General features: G+C 39.8%; 1 protein-coding gene across 1 annotated transcript; it reads right to left on the minus strand.

The window, feature by feature from the left end:
- Nucleotides 1–205: 205 nt before the first annotated feature.
- Nucleotides 206–23351, minus strand: pstpip1b (proline-serine-threonine phosphatase interacting protein 1b; the record flags this gene model as incomplete). Its single annotated transcript, XM_080730235.1, has 15 exons — nt 23314–23351; nt 21965–22065; nt 20115–20189; nt 19310–19344; nt 19063–19169; nt 18170–18232; nt 16318–16410; nt 13959–14004; nt 12659–12738; nt 10717–10815; nt 3301–3397; nt 3030–3123; nt 1741–1853; nt 1136–1272; nt 206–352 (listed from the first exon to the last, which is right to left on the minus strand). The coding sequence occupies exons 1-15, from the start codon at nt 23344–23346 to the stop codon at nt 206–208; spliced, it is 1320 nt and encodes a 439-aa protein (XP_080586361.1). The 5' UTR covers nt 23347–23351.
- Nucleotides 23352–24470: the final 1119 nt, after the last annotated feature.

Consider the following 24470-nt stretch of genomic DNA (forward strand, 5'->3'; position numbering starts at 1 on the left):
GAAAACACAAATTGACATGAATCCAAAATACACTGATGATTGTGCTGTCGAACGATGAAACTATATGGAATCTAAGAAAAGGTTGTGGGGGTCCCTGCTTCATCTCTCTCTGAGTCTGAACTAAGGGGTCCTTGGCCTGAAACGTTGAAGACCCCTGCTTTAATCTTTAAATAAAACTTTGTCAATCCTTCATCCCTGTGGAACATCACAGGGTCAGACCAGCATGTTTCTCCAGGTAGGATCCGGGCACCAGGCCGGTCTGTCCGTCCCGGTCCACGGTCCACCAGCCATCACCCCCCTGCTCCAGGACCACCACCATCTCTCCCACCAGCACAGACAGCTCCTCTGGGTCCTAGTGCACACACACACAAAGAGTCAGCTTTATTGTCACACATCACAGTCCACAGGTGTAAACAAAAAGTGTGTGGAGTTTGTTTTCATTGCTTTTGTTACTTTCATAAAGAAGAAAAGAAAATAATAGGGGGGGGGGGAACAGACAGTTTAAGGAAGTATGTCAAGGAGAGAAAAAACACGTAAAATATCCCCATTTATGCACATAGATCAGTGGTTCTCAAGCTGTGGGTCGGGACCCCCAGGGGGGTCCCCAAATTATTTTGGGGGGGTCCCCGGATGATCAGCTTAATGTGCAACATTGTTTTCTCACTCAACAGTAAACAAACTAACATAAAGTTTAAGTGCATAGAGCGTATCTGCAGATTCTGCACATTTGACAATTTAAGGACATTTTAATACTTCTGAAATGACAAATTAAACATTGGCCAAATTGTCAAATATTAGAGGCAGAAATTGCGAGGCGTTGTGAGCATGTAGATCTGCTATTTTCACAATAGAAACAAAATGTAATGCCTCAAATCTTGGTGCTCCTCAGGGTGGGGGGTCCCCAGTAAAAATATGATTATTGTGGGGGTCGCGGCCTGAAAAGGTTGAGAACCACTGGCATAGACCAGCAGGTACAGTATGTACATGAGGAGAGAGGTGGTAACAACGAGGCGACAATGAGAGTGAGTAGACAGAAATTGTGCCATCTTATAATGAGATATGCTTAGAAATGGGTGAAGTGCTCCTTTAAGCATGATGTATCATTTATAACCAGAGGTTATAACAGTGTTATTACCTGTGTATAGTAGTCATAAAGAACCACATAGCTGTTGTCCTCTTCAGGTACAATAGTGCCCCCTGTGGCTGTTTGCTGGAATTCAACTATGTTTGCATATCCTCCACCTGCATTCTCCACTGAGCTCAGCAGTGATACTGTAGATAGGAAAATTATAATAATATATATCATATAAGATAATTTTACAGCTGTAAGTCAAACATTTTCATTTAATAAAATGTAAATTCCCATCGAAAGGAGGTATCATTCACTACCATTCTTTTTCCTTTTCCTCCTTTGTACATTGTTTATGACATGTATTATTGTCTTCTTTTTGTATGCTATGTTGATTAATTGAATACATACTGTAGGACAAGTCCCCAGGTCTTATATCAATCAATCAATCAATAAATCAAACAATCAATCAATCACATTAACCCTTGGCTGGCATATATATTTTGGGAATGTTATTGTGGGCGACAATTAAAAAATGTAAAAAAAAGTATTTTTAACATTTAAAAATAAATGGTAAAAAATGGCCAGTCTACATGCTCACAACATGTTGTGATGCAATATCTTGTGAGCTTGTTGATCTGCTATTTTTGCTCAAATGTTTTATGACTTACATTGACCAGTAGATGATGTCTGTGATTGTGTTACTGTTGAGTGTGAATATGGAGAAATGTCGTTAACATTGATGGTTGAACCTCCACAGCTTCCTTGTAGTAGCAGAGAGAACCTGTGTGCATCCATGGCATGAATGAGTTAAAACAACAACAACAACAACAACAGTGTTTGTACAAACATTAAAGCACTATATTATAATAGTAATAATTGCTATAAAGTAACAGGGGTCTCTCCGTTTCTCCAGCTCTTTAGAAAACGAAAAAATACATTTTCAGCTGGGTTTCCAATTTGATCCAATTAGGAGAGTACCGATCATGTTAGTGTCAGTGTCAGTGTGTCTGCTCAGTTTTTTTGGTTTAAACACTTCCAAATTCTCTTGTTTATCGTGTATCCTATATGAGTTCTCTCTGGGTCCTGATTGTAAAAATGCATTTTCTGTTTACTAAAGACAAAGAGGTGGAGACACAGGGAGACCCTTGTTGTTACTGAACAAACACTGAGTCTATGGTCTATACCAGCGCTATTCAACCTGCGGCCCCAGAAGCATGTCTATGCGGCCCGCCATGGTCATACCAATAAAAAAATATTTTGTCTACTTTCAGTGTGGACAAATAATTTCGGATAGTTTTTCTCTCCAAAACCACTAAGAAACATTCTTCATACTTCATTAATCATTTCTTCTTTTTGTTCTTTGAGGTTTGTCCTTACAGATGGAAATGTGGCTGTTTTCTAGTGCATTTCCTTATTTTTTAGACCACTCATGCAATGTGTTACAAAATCTTTGTCTAGACTAAATGTCCAAAATATGACCGTCATTTTTATCTTGCAGCCCTCTGACCTTTTGTATTTTGCTGAGTGGCCCCTGAGCCATCTTAAGTTGAGTAGCCCTGGTCTATACTCTACAGCAATGGTTATCAGACTATCAGACTGATTTGAACCAAAAGATATCTCTGCATGTTTAATGAGAGGCAGCCTGGGAAACAGGAGGTCCCACGTTTGATTCCAGGCCCTAGCAATGTGTCGAGGTGTCACTGAACAAGACTCTTAACTTAACACCAAAAATGATTGTGAATGTTGTGTCTCAGATCCTGACATGTCATAACTATTTTACAATGCTTAAGGTTTTGTGTAAATCCTTGTTGTTGAAATGTGCTATAGGTATACAAATCTGTTGTATTGCTTAGTGAGGCAAATACACTTCATGAAGGACATTATTGAGTGTTGTCCTGTTTCTCTTTTCATAACGATATGATACCACTAGGTGGTGCTGTGTGCAGTGTTTTCTGACCTCCTCATGACATTTCCTGCCCCAATGGAGTTAGTGCTTCCATTTCTGTCTGCAGGTGATTCCCGTTGGTAGTAGTTTTTAAATACAATGGGTTCTGTGAGCAGGAGAGAACACACACACACGCACACGCACACACACGCACACGCACACACACACACACACACACACACACACACACACACACACATATATATATATATATATATAGGCTATATATATATATACTGTATATATCAGAGCTGGAATTAAGTAAAGTTAACTGATGAATTACCAGGTGGACTGGAGCCTGTAGTTTTCATCTCAATGAAACAGTTGTTGTCTGTGTCAATGTCACACTTTTCCAGAATCTTCCTCACCTCCTCGTAAACCTGATGACAAAAGAAAGGAGAATGGGTTAGGGTTGTATTTTGACAGTGTTTTCTCATTCTGCACTCCAACAGTGGAAGTACAGTAGTGATGACCATTCTCAGTCAGAATGGGTTTGAGGAACAGACAAACAAAAAACGGAAGCAACTGATGTTTTATGAAAACGGAAACAGTAATGACCAAAAACCAGTCCTTCCTTGTAAGACATCATTTCTGTCCAAACTACCAAATGTGTCTTTATCACATGTTCATTGCATTTCTGATTAATGTATTGCCTCCACCTTGGGCCCTAGTAACCCAGTCCCACTTTTCCCCCCTCTTATTGGAGGACAACAAATGATTTTCCTACAAAAATATGGACTGTGGGCTTCCTCTATAGAACTGCCTTTCTATCTGTATTTTTGATATGATGAAGTCACATATTAATGTGAAATTTAGCACACTACTATTTATGTGCAACTCTGTGATTATATACAATGGTATGTTTGTCTGAATGAGTTCATCTTAAAAGATTAATGAATGAATGTAATTCATAATGAGTGAACATTATTAGCCTATCTGTATTTCTGTTCTTTCTGCAGCCTACATTATTTTGAAGCGTGTTCTTAATCTTGTGTTTCCTGTCTTCCCTTGATTGTTAAATGTAATCACCTGTGTCCTGTTTGCCTCAGACTACCCTGTGCTGATGATTGTCCTTTTAAGTTCACCTGTGTCTAGTTGTTTTTTTCTGAACTACAAATCTTTATAAATCAGTATACCTTGTCTGTCTGTTTCTATGTCTGTCAGATCATTGTGTAGCCTAGTTGCTTGTGTGTGTGCTGCCAGCCTGCCACCTGACCTTATGTGAGTAATGGATAATAAAACATTGATTTTCAACAACTCCTGATAGTCAGGGGATAGCTTAAAGGAGCTATAGTCAACTTTTTCTTGAAAAACGGATGCTAAAATAAAAATGTTTCGAAAATATTTTATAAAAAATAAGCTTCATATATGTGTTTCAATTAAAATATGACCACAAAAAGCGTAAAATAACGATAAAATAATAATTTTGGCCATTGTCGGGCAGACACTTTGTTTACATCCTAGTCTAACACTATCAAAAAATAGACTAGAATGTAAACAGTGTCGGTCTGACAATGGCCAAAATTATTATTTTATCATTTTACGTGGTCATTTTTTGAATAGAAACACATGTATGAAGCTTATTTTTTTATAAAATATTTTCAAAACATTATTTTTATTTTGGCATCCGTTTTTCTAGAAAAAGTTGACTATAGCTCCTTTAAGAAGTCCAGGAATAAATTCCTTAACAAAAACTTTCTTCACCAATGTGTTTGTAAAGGTGTCTTGTAACGCATCTCACAAAGACAGAAATTCCGTTTCCCTGCCTAGGATAATCCATTACAGCTGCTGAAAGTTTGACCCCTCACATGCTACTTAAAGCATTTATTTTGGTTTTATCCTGTATAGTTAAGTTAATGGGACCCCAACTTTCAGCAGCTGTCAAGGATTCTCCTAGGGAAACTGAATTTCAGTCTTTGTGAGATGTGTTAGACACCTTTACAAACATATTGGTGAAGACATTTTTTGGTAAGGAATTTATTCCAGGATTTGACACTATTTCTGAAGATATTCCCTGACTATGAGAACTTGCGACATGTTGAACTTGCGACAAGTTGAACAATATCTTTCCAATACATGCATTAAGTGTTCTCCCATTTGATTTGAAAGAGAAACATTTTCATTACATAAAATATATCAAACTTTTAAATTGTTTGAAATGTTAAGTAGCACATTAGTTTGAGCATATTACATACATTCATGTAAAGAAGCAAAATTCTATGCTCACACTGGCATGTTGCCAAGTGGCTGTTTGATTGTCATTTTAAGCCCTTTTTGGAGGTGCCAGTTCAATAGGTTTATCTTAAGTTCTATTTCTGGTTTCAATTTTATTACAGTGTCAAATCACAAGTTTTCTCAAGACAACTTTACATGTAGAGCAGAGACCCCACATTGTCCCACCCTGAGAAGGCCAGAGATCTGTATGGGTTGTTACTACATGTCATCTGTTCGACACCCAACTCTAACCCTTACCCTAAACCTAACCTCCGTGGGGTGAGTCGCTAACCCTCCCGACGCTCCTTTGTCGAACTGGCGGTCGTTCGAAAGAGCGAGATTTCCCCGTATGGTTTATTTGTTTGCATTTCAATACATAAATACAGGGGTGTCGCACCAAATTCTGGGCCTTGGGTGCAAGGATTCACTGCGAGCCCCCCATGAATGTTCTTCATAGGGGGAGGGGGTTTAACCCATTTAGACATTATTACGCATTATTTTGTACTTTAACTTTTGAAAAATAGCAGATATACAAGCTCACAGCGCGCTGCAAGCTTGTAGATCTGCTATTTTAGAAAAATCTTGAAAATTTGTGCAAGTCTTTGAATATATCAAATCTTACTATGTTTCTATATCAGTGGTGCTCAAACTTTTTCATGTGAAGGACCCCAAAATGATATGAATTTGGCCACGGACCCCCATCTCAAAATATTTAGTTCCAGGGACCCCCCAGAAGCAAAATTTCAGTTACAAATGTTCTCTTAAAAAATACATATATTCAAAGATTTGCACACATTTTCACGACTTTTCAAAAATAGCAGATCTTCAAGCTCGCAGGACAGCACTCGCGCTGTGAGCTTACAGTATATCTGCAATTTTCAATAGCTAAAGTGTAAAATAATTAAGCCCCCTCCACCTTCTGCTCTAGTAACTCAGTCCCATTTCCCCCCCCTTTTGACGCCCCTGCAAAAATGTGTGTGGTCAATCTGTACTGGTTGTTCCCTAGGTTGGTGGTGACCAGGCCTATGCCCCAAGACTGGAACGACCTGCCGGGGGACTTCAGGTTGGCAAGCTCAGTAAGCAAGCCTTAATTTGTTATAATGACTAGCTTGGCGGAATTGGTGGTGCGCATATATTTATAGTCTATTTTGTACAATTCCAGTCCTTTCTTGCTTGTTTAAAAACTGTTATTTGTTTTGGTGTAACTAGCTTTTGATTTCTCTTTGTTCCCAATTTCTTTCAAAAAGGAAAAAGCTTTTTTTGGAAGAGCAATATTTGCTTCTTATTGAACATACAATTTATACTAAGATCCCCAAACCCGATCAACCCCAAATTTCAATAATGCATTGAGGGGCCTCTACACAATGCAACGCATGATTTTGTGCAGCACACAGCTTACACAGCACTGGGTAGGCCAACTGGCCTGGTGAAGATATGTTCTAGTTTTGTTTCATTTTACTTGTACAAGTGCCATGTAACATTGTTGAAAAGTGCTATTCAACAGTGGTGGAAAAAGTACTCAACTCTTTTACTTGAGTAAAAGTATCAATACTGCAATGTAGAAATACTCCGTTAGGGTGCCCTCACACCAAAATACCTATGAGAGTGGAATCTGCGTTCTGCCAATGCATTTCAATGAGAGTGAAGCGGTTTCATGCCAGCAGAGGATTTATGCAAAAAACGCTCCCTTCTCATTGAAATGCATTGGTGGAACGCGGATTCCACTCTCATAGGTATTTTGGTCTGAGGGCCCTCACACCAAAATACCTAGAGTGGAATCCGCCAATGCATTTCAATGAGAATGGAGCGTTTTTTTTTTTTTGCCAGTAGAGGATTTCTGCAAAAAAACACTCATTTCTCATTGAAATGCATTGGCGGATTCCACTCTAGGTATTTTAGTGTGAGGGCACCCTTACAATTAGAAGTCCAGAATCCAAAATGTACTTGTAAAAGTATGAAAGTATTGGCATCAAAATATAAAGTACCAAAAGTAAAAGTACAAAATGTTTGAAAATAGCCTAGGTATAGAATAGGGTTAAAGTGGATTAATGTATGTTTTATAATCAATTTATACGTATCTGTAAAGTAACTAAATTAGTAACTAAAGTTTTCAAATAATTGTAGTGGAGTAAAAGTACAATATTTGCCTTTGTAGTGGAGTAGAAGTAAAAGTACTGAAATCTAGAAATACTCAAGTAAAGTAAAAATGCCTCAAAATTGTACTTAAGTAAATGTACTTAGTTACTTTACACCACTACTATTCAAATACATGTATATCATTGCTTTTGTCCTCTTCCAGTATTCCTGCTGGGACAAACTGATCATTTCACTGAGAATGTCAGACAGAATGACTTCCCGATGGCTTGGTCAGGAGCTGGAGCTGACCTGTCCAATGTGCTGTGACATCTTCAAAGACCCTGTGGTGCTGACGTGTGGACACAGCTTCTGTAAAGACTGTCTGCAGGCATGGTGGACGTCCAGACCAACAAAAGAATGCTCTATTTGTCAAAGAAGATCCTCCAGGGACCGACCTCCTCCCAACATGGTGTTGAAGAACCTGTGTGAGAATCTTACGGAAGGGAAACGCCTGCAGAGCGCATTGAAACGGGAAATCCAGGAATCACTGAACGCCTTAAAGGATAAACTGCATGTTTTTCTTAAAGTCGAAGACCATTATATACAGACGGAAATTCACGTCAAGGTTCAGGCCCAAAACACGGAGACACAGATTAAGAAACAGTTTAAGAAACTTCGCCAGTTCCTAAAACATGAAGAGGATGCCAGGATCACCGCTCTGAAGGTGGATGCGTCGCATAAGAGTCAGAAGATAAAGGAGCAGATTGAGGGCCTGGCCAGAGAGAGGGTGACCTTCATGAATACAATTCAAGCTGCCGAGGACCAACTCAAAGCCGATGACATCTCCTTCCTGCAGGACTGCAAGGCCACCTTGGAAAGAGTCCAGCTGCCCATTCAGGAGCCGGTCTCAGGATCGCTGATAGACGAGACCAAACATCTAGGCAACCTAGCCTTCAGAGTCTGGAACAAGATGAAGTTGATTGTCTCTTACAGTCCCGTGATCCTGGACCCAAACACTGCCTGTACAGAACTGGTCCTGAATGAGGATCTAACCGGTGTGAGATGGGTCGAGGAACGGCAACTTCCTGACAACCCAGAGCGGTTCAGCCGGTGTGTCTATGTCCTGGGTTCTGAGGGCTTTAACTCTGGCTCTCACAGCTGGGACGTTGAGGTTGGACACAACAGACACTGGGCACTGGGTGTGTTGGCAGACTCTTCCAAGAGGAACGGGGACATTATTAAGGATCGTTGCTGGGAGATTGATTGCTATTATGGTAAATATGAAGCAAGCGGATCAGTGCCAGTCACAGTGAAGCGGAAACCCAAGAGGATCAGGGTCCACCTGGACTGGGACGGAGGAAGACTCTCCTTCTCTGATCTCGATTCTAAAATAAACCTATACACCTTCACGCACACTTTCACTGAGAAAGTCTTTCCATGCATTCTTAATTGCGACTATACTCCTACAGGTATATCTCCACTGAAGGTGTTGCCAGGGAAGATCTCTGTCACTCAGGAAAACGACATTTAAAATGTCTAGCATTCAATAAAACCATGGTTATCAAAGTGGGGTCCCAGGACCCTAACGGGTCGTTGAGGAGTTTAAAGGCCAACTTGTTCATAGTTAGGAACCAAACGTATCCTTACGGATCTGTACAAGTAGAACAAAAGGGTCCATTTGTGCACTCTCAGGGTCTGAATCGTGACCAAAAGGTTTGATAACCACTGCAATAAAAGCAGATTAAATCTATTGATCAGGGATATTGATGTATGTGCATTGTATTAGGCTAGTTATTCTGTGTAACTGTAAAGCTTTCCACAATCGAACTGGTTCTGCAACGACTTAAATGTGAACTAAGTGAAGTATGTATTGAAGAGAAGCAGTGTACTGTATATGGATGGCTGTAATGTTAATCCCCAATTGGAAATCACAAAAACAAAAAAGTAATTGATCTGTTTATTAGGGGCTCTAGAAGGGATTTGTTTGTCTGGTTATGGAATTATGGTGACATGCTTCATATTATTGATGACATGGTGTTATTCTGTGGTGGACACAATTTTGTTTGTGGATATTAAAACATGGTGATAAATCACATGGCATGTGTTGTTCAGTTTGTGGTTTGAATTCCTTTTGTTGCAGGACTTCCTGCTCTACTGTGTTCATCTTGTGTTTAGTAATGTATTTGTAATGTTTCATGATAGATTACTCTCTTTATTAGATCATGGGGTGAATTGGAACTCTTGACGTGGTTTGTTTATGAAACCAACTTGTATTGAATGGAGGAATCCACTGTCTAAAAAACACCCCTATAGCTGTTCTAACATGCCAGGATCTGTAAACTATGGCTTCTTAGCTTATTGCTTTAGCACAGTTAATGCACATGTTTCATTAAGGCAAAGTAAACTTTACTTTGGCTCAAGTGTCTGATACAAGGAAGTGCTGGATAGATAGACCTTAATCATAGACGGACATTCAGTTGTCATGTCCCTCTCAGAACAAAAGGGTAACACTATCATAGCAGACAGTATATAAAGAAAATGTGACTTAACGCTCTGACCTTGCCTTATTTGTTTCAAACCCTTATTTCTCATGTGAGAAGGGACACTAGCATCTTGAAGGGGAGAACCACCCATTTTCAACATTGAACTATGTCATTAATATACCGAGTTATGTGGAAATGAGAAAAGTCCACTTCTGTGTTGTATTTCCACATAACTCAAAGGTATATTAATGACATAGTTCAGTGTTGAAAATCGGTTCTCCCCTTTAACTACTAGCTTAAGAGGGAATCTCCCCTTGGGTGGGGGCAATATTAGGCTTTTGGTCTTCGGGCACATGTAACATTTCAAGCCTTGAGGGGACCAAGTTGATTCAATACACAAGCAAACTTATGAGCCATGAACCTCAGCAGAATGGAGATATATGCTAATTGCAATAAACATAGTGCTCACTGAAAAAAAAGAAAGAATTGCAATTCATTGAAAATAACTTTGTCATTAATTTCACCATAGCCATTTGTTTGTGACAAACCCACTACCACTGTCCAGTCTTCTCTCCCAATATTCAAAGAAAGAATCACACCTTGTGTGAAGTGAGCAGTGCTATTGCTATTTATGAGTTAATTTCATCAAGCGCCCCGCTGGCCAATCACAGCGCATCCTGTGAAGCTTGGCCAATGGAACCCTGGGCATACACCAAACGTTGAGCTGTTTATGCCAAGATGTTGGCCATATCTAGGCGCAATGGCGCATCACATTTTTTGGGGCCCTGACATTTTTTGGGAACCGAACAAAGCCAGATGTTGGAGCTTAGCTCCTTCCAGGAGCACTGCTCAAAAACAACTCGTTCCAGGCTAGGATTGGATAGAAATAAATGTCCAACTAAAACAGACTAAACTTGTGTTCTCACCTCATCATCTGTCACACACTGCATGGAGAACAGGTTGCAGTGGTCCCACAGGGCACACCTCAGGGTGCTGATGCGGGTTCCCTCCAGTTGTTGGAACACCTGAAAACATGGAACATGAATATGATGTAATATGCATGATGCTTACAACTGTAACCGGAACGCTCACTCCCCCCAAAACACACTCGCGCCCATTTGCAGTTCTTGTATTTGTTTTACTGAGGTTAAGGTTAGGTTTAAGCATAGTTTTATTGATGTTAGTTACGTTTAGGAATACGGTTAGGTTTAGGCATAGTTTTACTGAGGATACTTTTTTAATGAGGTTACCTTTAGAAATATCTGGTGGCGACCGTTGCGAGGTCGCCGGATTTGACCCAGGGCAAGCATGTTTTGGGGGGAGCGTGTATGTGTGTGTGTGTGTGTGTGTGTGTGCGTGCGTGCGTGCGTGCGTGCGTGCGCGTGCGCATCTTGGTGTTTGCTAAGGCACATTATTTTACCTTGATTAATGCTGAAAATCTACAAAGAATGATGCATTACTTGCATTATGGGTTAACAACAGAGACACATCATTATGTGTACTGTTTGCAAATACTACCAATGGTCATAGGTGGAAGACTGTATTGCATTTTATTATGTTACCGTTTGCTTGTTTCATGTGTTTTTGTGTAGTGTTGATCTCTTTTCAATGAAAAGGCATACTAACTAGAATATTTAGGGTGCAGTCACACAGAACATTAATTCTGCCTATGCAGAATGGGAACAGAGCGGTCTGTTGCCATTTGAGGATTTCTGCCAAAAAACATTGAAAGGCATTGGCATAATGCGCCTGCATAGGCTGAATTAAAGTTTGGTGGGACTAAGACTAAATAAAACTAAATAATAAAACTAAATACTAAAACTAAAACTAAGCTTTTTTCAAAAACGAAAAACTTAACTAGCAACCCCCCTCCCCCCCCCCCCCCCTCAAAAAAAAGGGGAAAAAAAGAAAAGAAAAACTAAATTGGAATTGAAAACAAAACAAAAAGTCAGAATGAAACAAAAACTAACACATAGACATTCATAAAACTAACATGGTGTTTCTGTGTTCAACAAGATGTCAGAAGCTGTTTCTGGGAGTCATAGTGTTAAGCAGATAAAGGGGATGTGGTGAGTGTGGTGGTGTGGTTTGCAGAGCCCCTTGTTCTGGGCTGCTGAGAAACAAGTCATTGTTGCTGTCGGGCAGAAACCTTGTATCTCCATATTCCATCAACATCTGTGTTTAGGTCAAACAGTGTCACGCAAAAGGTGGAAAAAATAGGTGATCTAAAAAGCTGTGAGCTCATAAATCGCCTATTTATGTCAATTTCATATAATGTAAAAGTTTGAAAGTGAGAAGTGAAAGTGGTTAAGTGTGTCTGTTTTGAAACAATTGAACCAATGAAATGTAGGCTTGTGACTAAATTCAAAATGTACTTGAGTAAAAGTATGAAGGTTTTGGCATTAAAATGTACTTAAAGTAACAAAAGTAAAAGTACAAAATGTTTGAAAATAGCAGATCTACAAGATCACAACGACGCGTTGTGAGCTTGTAGATCGGCTATCTTCAAATAGCCAAGGTATACAATAGGGCTAAAGTGGTTCATGTATGTTTTATAATATTATAATTTAGATCTGCAAAGTAACTAGTAACTGAAATACTAATAGTTTTCAAATAAATGCAGTGGAGTAAAAGTACAATATTTCGATCCGAGATGTAGTGGAGTAGAAGTAAAAGTATTGGAAATTGGAATTACTCAAGTAACGTACAAATAATCCAAAAATGTACTTAAGTACAGTACTTAAGTATATCTAATTAGTTACTTTACACCACTGGACTACATACTGTAATCCCTCAAGAAAAAAGGAGTTGACAGATTGGGACATACAAGGTTGTGTTAATGTACAGCAGCCAGCAGGCCTACCCTACCTCACACGTGCTTCTGTGCGTCTCTTCCCAGTCCTGTCGAGCATTCTCTAGCTCACTGAAGCTGTCCACGCAGAGCTTCTCTGTCAGACAATGGAAACAGACAAACATATTATTGAATGTGAGACCCATGTCCTATTACACTGTGATCTTTACAATGACATCTGTTCTGAGCTATTCCTTTCAATATCACAACAGGTAGAACTTTTTAATGATCTTGATGACCATAATAAACTGAATGTAATTGTATCTGGTAAACACTGACTGTACAATCGAATGTGCCATCTCATCTTAAAAAGAAGATTAGCTTTTCTAAGTACCGGTCCATAAACTGCCCCACTGTTTATTTAGTTTACTCTGTGTATATGGATTTGGATTTTAATTTTGTATTACTTGATTCCTTTTTAAATGTGTAACTGTTTTTCATAAGCTAGTACTCAGGCCGGGAACACATTTTAGTGTATGGGAGGGGCTTACAGTACATGAACAGTATGTAGCAACATATTTTTTTTGTAGGTTAATTTCTGATATAGTTAGGCCTAAATGGGTTAAAGTACGTTTTAATTCATTTTTTGTCAACTAAAAGGTGTCTCACAACTCCTAGTGAGTGGTCCTCAAACTGTGATAAATGAAATATGCTGTTTTAAATGTATTGTCTGAGGAGTGACACTATAATAACGTTTTCTATCTATGGAACTTGAGGCTGTGTGACTGCAGTGTGAAACGGTCAATCGCAGGTACAGTAGAAGTGTGATTTAAAGGTTTTCCATGAGTCTAAAATGGAGTTTGAAGTTCAATGGGCTTATGTAGGAATGGGGGGGGGGGGGGGGTTCTGATCAAATGAATATCAAATATCAAGTAACTTAAAAACTGTCTTGGGCGCACACAAAAGCCTGAGTATGTTAAAATGACCCCTGACGTGTTTTAAAGAAGCTTCATCATGCAACCCTGTTCAACAAAGTGTTGCTCACTTCAGCTGGAAATGTCTGGTTAATGAAAACGTGTCATTTTTTAAGTGCAACATGTTCAGCAGAATTTTTCCTGTAATGACATCATGCCATGATCTCTGTTTCCATCATCTCTGTTTTTGACTCATAGCTACAGTATACAAGTTAAAGAATATAGAATCAAGAAGTGATACTAATAACCATTTGAGCACGTTCTACAATTCTCTACATGGGGACTGTTAAAATGTAGCCTAATGTAAGCCAAACCATGTGTTTAAATACTGTACAAATATTTACCAATAAATCTCAAAGTTTTTTTTTTCTTTTACAAAAAATGAGTAAATAGAATCACACACCTGCTTCATTTGCAGCCTGTCTGCAATGTTTGGCTCTGTGTTGAATCTGGGGGGAAAAACACACAAAACACATGTTTGTGAGGACATTTTAGGACGGCGATTTGAAGCTTATTTGAGCATTTTTAACTCTAAACCCGAAGCCAAAAATAGCAGATGTTCAAAGTCAAACACATCGCAATGTGATGCATTGTGAGCTTGTAGCTCAGCCCCTAAACCTAACCTCTAAATATGCCTAATCCTAATCCTAATCCTAACCACAACCTGAATCTCTTCCTAATCATACATAAAATAACTCTTGTGAGGACCAGGAAAATTGTCCTCCCAACGTATTATTGTTTGTCTCTAATTCTACTATAAATTTGTCCCACTCACAAATACAGTAATACAAGTACATAATACAGTATGCTCACACATGAACGCCCCACACACTAGAGGGGAAGTGACACTCAGTAAGTGAATCAAAATGTGAGTAGTTTGATTAAGTTCAGCTCAGTTCTCATATTTTTGGATGAGGGATACAGGTAGAGTGGTCACCTCCATGTTAAAATGTCAATATTGTTCCTAAATGGATAATATAAGTATACATCAAATACATGTAAATATAACGCTAATACTTTTAAAAAGGTTGGTGTACCAGTTAATCACAGAAGTATAGAGAACCAACACTGCTGTTGCCATTCTATGTGAGAGGGCTTAACCACTTTAACCCTGGCATCCCAATTGTGGGCATGTCATTATAAGCAAAGGATTTATAGAAAACAAAATAAAACAAATACAATAAATACATAATTTAATAAATAGTGAATAGCCAATATACAGGCTTGTAGATTGCTTGGTTTTGACACCACTTCAGCATAATGACGTGTACATTATAATCAGGGAATTATTGGTACAAAAATAGTGGTTCACAGTTACACTACCAAGTCTCTGAGCAAGACACTTTAAGGACGACTTCAGCACTTTTCAGCCTGTCTTCATGTAATTGGTCCTCACTAATGTTCATGATAAATAGCAATAACAAAATCGACTCAGTCTGTGTCTCATAGGAGGGCTGTGGGCAGTTCAGAAACCCGTCTGCCAGTGACATCACCGATGGGGAATCCAAGCTAATAGATACTGCAGGCTTTCTATTCCTGGAAAGTTGCCATGCTATAATGGAAGCCATTTTGTTCACAATAATAAAAACCTAAATATGAAAAGAATAAAAGAAAAAAGAAGCCTAACAATGATGTCACTGGTAGATGGGTTTCTGAACTACCTACAGTCTTCCTAAGACACACAGGGTAGAAATAAAGTGTGCTATTTCATTGTGAACATTAGTCAGGACCACTTATGAAGAGTGGGGAAGCCGTATTATAACCCCTAATCCCTATTAGAGTATTTCTGAGTATTTCTGAGCAACCATTTCCCACAGGATTAATAAAGGTCTTCTACCCTGCCTGTAGATGAGATGATTTAGGAGACAGACAGTTTGGGGCAGGTCAGTAATTTTCTGTGAACCTTTCGGGGAAGCAGGCAGTTGAGGTTTTCAGTTCCTCTGTGCAGACTTTACTTTGACCTACAGCACCATGTGAATAACATTTTGCTTTGTGTGTGTGTGTGTGTGTGTGTGTGTGTGTGTGTGTGTGTGTGTGTGTGTGTGTGTGTGTGTGTGTGTGTGTGTGTGTGTGTGTGTGTGTGTGTGTGTGTGTGTGTGTGTGTGTGTTTGTAGCCGACCTTATGTCTAATCTCATGCAAATACATGGTGCTTGTGGACATACCAACGTATTACCAATTTGGCACCTTACTGTATGGGCTGATGCATATTCCACTTTTATAGCCCAGTTTAAATCGGTTCGGCTCTGTCCAAACTACAATATGACGTCATTCAGAGGTTTGGGGGGTGGGTACCCACATAAAGTCGGCTGTTCGGTGCTGCCGAGATGTTGTGACACCCCGAACCGATTTAAACATGGCTCTAAAAGTGGAGTATGGATCGTCCCTAAGTTTAACCTCATGTACAGTACAGTACTGTAACTGCTGGTCTTAAGCTGTGTACATAGAGTTATAATAAGTAGGGCGGTGTACTGTATATATACAGTATGTAGATATCTTGTTTGTTTGTTTTTTTGTTCTCTTTGGCATACATACAGTACTTCTTTAATGTTTGATTTTCTTTCTCTCCCTACTCTCCCTACCCCCCCCCCCCCCCCCCCCCTTTCTTTTCTCCTTTTTTGGGAAAATACAATAAAAGAAAATAAAAAAAGAAAATGATGGAGCTTAGGCAAAAGATAATTCCACCCACTTCTTTACCTTAAGGCTGCGTTGTGACAATAAAGGTGACTGTGGATAGTTGAGTTGGTACATTGTTCTACTGTACCTTTTCTGAGTGTTTGGGTGTAGCGTTGTTCCTCTCAGCGGCCTGCTCTGCGTCGTCAGCATCCCTGCATCGATGCTCGTACGTCTTCTTACACTGCAACACACCCAGGCACGGGGGCGTCACAAGGGGGGGAAAGTGGGACTGAGTTACTAGGGCCCAAGGTGGAGGGGCCTTAATTATTTTATACTTTAGCTATTGATAAATAGCAGATATACTGTACAAGATCACAGCACGGCACAGAGTGCCACGCTGCGAGCTATATTTGAATATATGGGTGCGTTCGGAAATGTGCACTCAACGCACTGGTGTGCCATGTTGTTGTTTGTTTATTCGGTGCACTTGGTGCGTTGTCGTTCGGAAATCCACTGACCGACCCTACTCAGAAGTTGGGGTTTGGCAGTGTGGTGCGTCGGTGTGGAGTTTTGATTGGTTGGTTTTCATGGCAGTGGTCTCGAGCGCTTCTCAATGTTGAACAATGGAGGAAATGAAAGCAAATCCAGCATTTGCAGCTTAATTGGTCGTTTGGGCTTGATAGTTTCACACACATCAATGTATAAAGAAAGTAAGAGAAAGCTAAGCTAGCCAAGGTTTTATGGTTTCAACCATAGAGTTATAAAAAGTAGGTAGTGGACAATAAGGTTTCAACTGGTCGTTCGGAAATAAGCCACACTGAGTGCACCGTACAACGTTACCGCCCACTGCACTCACTACACTGAGCACACACCCGGTGCGCATTTCCGAACGCACCTTATGTATTTTTTAAGCAAACTCAAATTTTGCTTCTGGGGGGTCCCTGGAACTAAATATTTTGAGATGGGGGTCCGTGGCCAGATACATATTATTTTGGGGGTCCTTCACATGAAAAGGTTTGAGCACCACTGACATTGAAACATAGGTTTTTCAAAAAATTGTGCCACGCTGTGAGCTTGTATATCTGCTATTTTTCAATAGTTAAGTACCCAGGGCCCAGAATTTGGTGCGACACCCCTAACTGCAACACACACAAGGATATCCGTTTGATCTCTGGACAAACGGATATCCTCTATGATGTGATGGCTACCGCAACTGTAATTTATTATCAGACCGCTGACATGCTCATCAGATGAAGGGAGGGATTCTTCAGAGGTGTCAAATTGGTGTTATTTTTTGCATGCTTTCTTCTTCTTTTTTTGTTGTTGCAGATTTTAGATCACCACTGAGTGGCATCCGGTGAAAGCCACAGACGCGATTAAAACACTTCTTTATTGAAAAAAATGGACTAATACATATTGCATATTTGTGGAAAGCGGTGTCAGCATATATCTTGCATTTGTAAAACCAAAAATCTATTTTTAGAAGTGTGGGAGTGTTGCTCCCTTGCGCTCCCCACTACACTACACCTCTGCACAACGTGTCGCCGATCTACAAGCGCTGTGAGCTTGTAGATCTGCTATTTTCTGTACACAACCCTGCCATATGACGAAGTATAAACCAGGCATAAGAGCAAGAGAGAGAGGGGGGCTGCATTGGGGCGATCAAGTCAAAGTGAAAGCAAGACCGATGTGAGTGAGTCAGTTTCAGAGTAGACATGTTTCTCACATCACAACGACCCTTGTTCCTGTATTGTACAATGAACACTATAGGCTACTTCCTTCCCTCCTGCTGCCTTCACTGTGTGAGAGAGAGTGTGTGTGTGTGTGTGTGTGTGTGTGTGTGTGTGTGTGTGTGTGTGTGTGTGTGTGTGTGTGTGTGTGTGCGCGCGCGCGCGTGTTACAGCCCAGTTTGTGCCTTTTTTCTGTCGTGTTATTCTATTTGTTTCATATATGGATGTCAAACCCTTGAGTGGTTTTACAGTTTTAAATAAATAACCTACCTCCATGGTCTTCTTGAACAGGGACACCTTCATTTTCTGGACCTTCTCCATAATCGCCTCAAACTATGTCAAGAGAAACATCACATATTAATATTAATATAGCACATTGTAGGCTCTTTTTTGTCTGTTTATTGGTTTTTATGCAAGAGATAATTTACAGCCAGCCGCTCATTGTTGAAAAACAGGGTGATTAGGCACAGAAGCGGTGGAGGTGTCATGAAGGCTGGCTGTAAAGTATCCCGCTTATTTCACGGCTACTTAATACATTAATTAATAAATTGACCCAAAAGTAACAACAAAACAAAGTATTTCCTTGCTTAGGGTAATGAAAGTATTCCATAAGTGTTCCACTGGGCAAACACGGTCGCCTCGGACAACAAGGAAGTGTTGGTCAAATAGAATAATTGTTGAGAGCAAGATTTAGTTGTGAATGGCATTGTTAACATGGCTGTCGGATACAGCAGCGCAGCCAGGTGCTCTGAGGCTTTGATTAGACAGCGGTGTGTTATAGAGCTCTTAGGTCATTATGTAAAGGATAATGACTGGCTCATCCCTTGGCTCATCCAATAGTTTTTCTAATTTAACAATTTAGGCCTTTTTAACCAGTGCCCCCATATGGGTCTGAAACAGGTCTGCCATTATTTCTCTCTAAACCAAATCTCCCCTGAAAACAGCTGATCTACAAGCTAACAACACGACGCAAAGATATGCGTTTTGAGCTTGTGGAGCTGTAAGTAAGTACATTTACTTAAGTACAATTTTACAACACTTTCATACTTTTACTTAACTGATTCACTTGAATTCCAGACTTTTACTTGTAATATAAGTAAAATATGTGAGTACTTTTCCCACCACTGGATTCATGTCCTGCAGGTACATATATAAACAACTACCTGTTTTCTCTGCTCCTTCTGCTTCTCTCTGAACACCTCCATCTTCTTCACCTCCTCTCTCAACATCCCAGACAGCTGGATGTGACTGTTCCCAACGTTCTCAATGTCTGGGGCAGCAAATACAACAGCAGGGATAACAGATGAGTGCATGTACGAATAACAAAAATAGATGCGGTGAGTTAGGTAATAACTCTAATAGAGGTACAGTTAATAACTCTGTACATTCCAGTTGAACAGAAAAACTTACGTGCTTTGAGCTGATCAAATGACGCCTTCAATGTGCTGAAAATATATATTACAGAATCATCAGTGAGAGAGTGTGTTTTTTTTTACTCATTTTGAAATATATAGAAAGTATAAATTAAGGCAGAAGTGACTAACACCTAGCCTGATTTCAGACTCAGCTGAAGCTTGAGTCTGACATTGTGCCCTGTTTGAGGGATTTCTGGAGGGGAGGGACTTTGACAGCACGGATTGGTTATTTGTTAAACCCACCCCCACCCCCTGCGCTAATTGGAGGAGCCGTCATTTCGGCTCCAGAAATCATTATGAACACAATTCCAGACCAGAGAAACAGTCCACTCTGAGAGTGGGTGGGTCTATGGGCTGGAACCAGGATAACTAACACCAGTAAAAGACAACACTTATGCCATCACAAAATTACCAAAATCCCAGAAAATATCTATATGTCAATACAATATCAACATATTTCCCAGCTATACTATATCATGTTTTGCATGCGTGGGCACAGCATGCAACGGGAAAAGGACATTTCAAAGATGTGTGCAAATTAATCCAAATACAAAGCTTGTATGTGTCTCCAACTCTCCATAGAACAACAATAAGCTTATTTTAGAACGAATGCAGCTCTGAATACACACACACACACACACACACACACACACACACACACACACACACACACACACACACACGTGACTCATTGACACACTGCTTCAGTGCGTCAGTGGAAGCTGCCAACATGTACAGTATCCAATACAAACATGTTAATTTGTGTTCATGTCTAAAAAGATGACTAGCAATAAGTTTACCTGATCTCTGTGTTAGCTCCGGCTTTATGAGCAATAGTCACCAGTTCCCTTCCATACTTCTCCTCTGCTAGAGCCCTGTAGTAGTGGACATTGTGGAGAGAATTATAAAGCTCTCTTAGGGCACACAACCTCATTAGGCACACAACATACATCCTTAAAGGAGAGTTTCACTTTAAAACACTTCAGTGGGGTCATTTTGATGTCTACTCATGCTTGAGTAGACCCCCAGAAAAGTATTTGTCAGTCACGTCATCAGACACGCCCCCCTCCTAAATAAGCCTATTCAACTTCAAACCCCATGTTAACCATGTTAGACTCATTGAAAAGTTAAACAAATCCCTGCTTCTGGTGACTGATACAGTATTCTATTCGAAAGAATTGGAAGACCTTCATTTTTGAGCGGAACTCCTGGAAGGAGCTAAGCTCAAACATCTGGCTTTGTCCGGGCTCTGAAGCGTGGCCTACATCTGGCCTACATCTTGGCACAAAGCGCCAGGGACGTGCTGGGCCCCTGATTCAGCCCGGGAAAAAGAGTTGGAGAGGCCCTCATTGCGCGCTATAGAGAGAGATCTCTCTCCATAGCGCCGCTGCTACTCAAAGATTTGCCATTTCAGATCATGACAAGTGACAAGCGAGTGGGGCCAATTACATGAGTTATATTTCGTCGGGTGGAAACCTTGTATGTCCAAAACTGTTTGTTTTGTATTTATCATTTTAAAAATGATTTAAACTAGTGAAAACAGCCGATCTACAAGCACACAACGCCTCGCACGCGAGGCGTTGTGTGCTTATAGATCTGCTGTTTTCACTACTTTTGTGCGACGGCCTTGTATGATGAAGCAGGGCTTTGCGAAAAAATGTACAAATTTGAAACTTTGAGATACAAGGTTTCTGCCCGACAGTGACGATTTACTTTGTTGGCCGCCCAGCCCCCAAAATGGAACGAAGGCCGACATTTTATTTTTATTTTTTTCCTAATGGCCGGCCTGGACCGGCCGGAAATGAACCGGCCGTTCGGGAGTTTTCCCGCTTTTCCCAATGGCCAGCACGTCCCTGCAAAGCGCTCAAAGTTTGTTGTACGCTCAAGCTTCACAGGGCTCTTAATGAAATTAACTCATAAATAGCACCATTACAACCCTTACCATATACTGTACTTTAATCTTTCTCTCTCACTAAGATCAGCTAACACAGGAATGCTGTATTTTGATGTCAGCTACACTATGGCAATGTGCATACATGTGCTTTCCCCACTGCAATGGTTACATTGTATCTAACTCTGCATTCAGGACCCATCAGATCATTGTACTTGTATGCTCTAGTCGGGTGGTCATCTTTAGCTTTTACAAAGTAAAGCGCTTTGAGTTCGCAACTTGCTTAGAAAAGCGCTATAAAAATGCAATCCATTATTATTACAAAGCCATCCTTGGAAACCTCCCCTCTTACGTTTTCTCAAAGTTTGTTTTGATCAATAATTCCCTTAACCTCAGATCAAACACCTGGCTGGCTACTTTGTGCTCCCTTTGCGTGCTGTGGCTGACAAAAGAATTCTATTTATTTTGGACCGTGGGCTCGGAATGACCTTCTATTCAAACTGCCTTCTTTGAGCTCGTAATGGGGTTGCTTGTCAATAGCTGTACCTACTTTGATGTTTGGTTTTACATAATGTTTCTAAATTATTCCAAATTGTTCACATTTAAAGTTGATCTAGCCTAAGTATAGAGTCAGTTATATAAAGTGGTTAAGCTGATTGTGATGTAAAAGATATTAACACATTTTGCTGGGGACCCCCATAACCTTTAGGGGTCCCTGGACCTGTCTTTTTTAGAACCACTGGCCTACATAGAAGCTACCTCATCTTGAACAGTTCCTCCACATCTTTGCACGTCCGCCTGCCGTCTCGCAGCCTCTGTATCAGAGCGTTGTATCCAGGGTGACTGGTGAAGTCTGTCCCCTGTAAGAGGGAGAGGAAACAGAGTGACTGGTGAAGTCTGTGCCCTGTAAGAGGCAGAGGAAACGTAGTGACATTTATTTGTAACTGGCGGCGTTGCACAACAGCTTCCATTCTGTTACAACACTGGTTCTCAACGTCACGCCAAATCTCGGTGGCCCCCGGACCCGACATTGAGCTACACGTTACAACATGCTTTTAACTCCTGGGAAGTAAGATGTATAGCCAGCAGTAAAAATGCAGAACTTGCACTAAGATAAACTTGTGGGGTGGGTGTGATATGGCAACATTTCCTTCTCTATAACAGTGGTTCTCAAACGTTTTCATGTAGATGCAGACACAGGCCTCATTCTGAAAATATGTTGTGCTAGGGTACTCCCCGTACCATTTTTCTTTTTTGTAATTAAAGTTTTTATTTCTACAAACATATATTATCTGGCACATGGTACTCACATAAACAATAAACAACCACAGGTAATGGCACATGACAGAACATCTTTTCTTAAAATGTTTCAAAAAGGGTTTTGATATTTTATTCAAGATTCTTTTGAAAATAGCCAATAGGGTTAAAGTGGTTCAAGATTTTGATGTTATTTTAACTTTTCTGGGGACCTTCCCATCGGTTGACAGACAGGTTAGCACAGGGTTGGTTTGCTGGGAGGGATTGATGCCTCTGCATATCAATGTAAACCTATGTTTTCTCATGCCAATGCCTTTGAATTGAATTTATCCCGTCTCTGTCATTATCTGTTTTTGGCTGGTTGGGATACGTTTAATCCCTGCTTCTGGTTACACTGAATTTTAATTCACTGAACTTTAATTCAGTGTAACTACATTTCCTTTTCAGAAATGTAGAGTGTGTGTTTGATATAATATCACAATTTAACAATTGTATAAATGTGTTATAAACCCTGTGAACCATATTAACCCCTGGCATCCTTATTAGCAATAAGTGTCTCAATGTATTTTATTTTTGCAAAAATAGACAAAAATAAATGCTGATTTTGGGAGCTTGTAGATCAACTATTTGTCATACAATGAACATAGGCTTAATATCCCCTTTTATCTATAAAACAACACATGTACAACTACAAACTACCGGTATACTAACTGCTTTTCAAGTATTTCAGATAATCCATTCAAATAAAATGTTATACAGCAGTATAAACTTTGATTGGGCATTAAGTACAACCTCTTCTGCCATCATCCATTAGTAGCAAGTAGCAGAACAGTAGAACAGACCACACTTACCCAAAAAGCATCTTTGAACAACAAGCGTGTCATTCTGATTGTTGTTACTTCCTTAAACTTATAGTTTCCCCTCAGTGCTGTTTTAAGTCAACACGACTATTTAAACTAAATGATTTCTCCTCACATGTAAGCCCTAGATACTGTAGAAGCACTTGTGTGTGTGGCTGTGGGTGAACTAATCCATGCAGTGACTACAGCTGAAGGCAGTGGGTTTGGTTTGTCCAGTGCTTGAACTGACTCATGTGAATAAGGAAGAACATATCAACCCTGTGGTGAAGTGATGTCACTCACAAGCAACACACACAACAATGCATAAATGCAAGGCTTTGTGAGCTTGAAAACTACTGTTTTCACTGTTATTTATTTATTTATATTTTTGATTGATAAACTTTGATTGATACATTTCTAAAATGATTTTATATTAAGCTATTATAAAAGCAATAGGCCTACTCCAATACTTAACTCAAGTTCACATTTGACCGAGCAACTTTCACTAGTAGTAATATATAGGAATATTTGACCAGGCAGGAGTATAGATAGCCTACTTCTTTGACTCAAGTAGTCTGCAGGTTGAGTAGGCTACTTTACTGAATTTCCCCCGTGGGATAATAAAGGTATCTATCTACTTTGTCCATACACCACTGGTTATTATTTGAAAGGTGATGAATGAGAACAAAACAAAACAAAACAAGTGTCTAGGTTTAGGTAGGTATATTATGAAAGTGTGCTGGACAAATGTACAGGTGAGGATACTCAAGGTTGGCCTATTCATAATAAATGAATAAATAAGCTAATAGAATAATAAATATGGCTTGTTTAAACCTACTTACTTGGTAATACACCGCCATCTTGTGGACAATCCACAAAGGAAATACTTTAAACAAAAATTGTTAACACATTTTCAATTAAATTACCGATTATTATTATTTGTATTATTATAATTTTGATGTAATTATATTTTTCTTCTTTTTTCCCGTGTGGTTTATTGCAGTTTGTGTTTTGCCATAATAATAATCCATCAATGGACTACGGTGCACCAGGAGAAAAGACGGCACACAATACAACATGAATGTTTATTTATTAAGACAAACTGCCTGGTGATGTAAGTAGCCTAGCATGCTAGCAGGTGTGTGCTCCAACCATAGAGTATATATAAA

The sequence above is a fragment of the Nannobrachium achirus genome (genome assembly GCF_963921795.1).
Source record: "Nannobrachium achirus genome assembly, chromosome: 7".
Lineage (NCBI taxonomy): Eukaryota > Metazoa > Chordata > Actinopteri > Myctophiformes > Myctophidae > Nannobrachium > Nannobrachium achirus.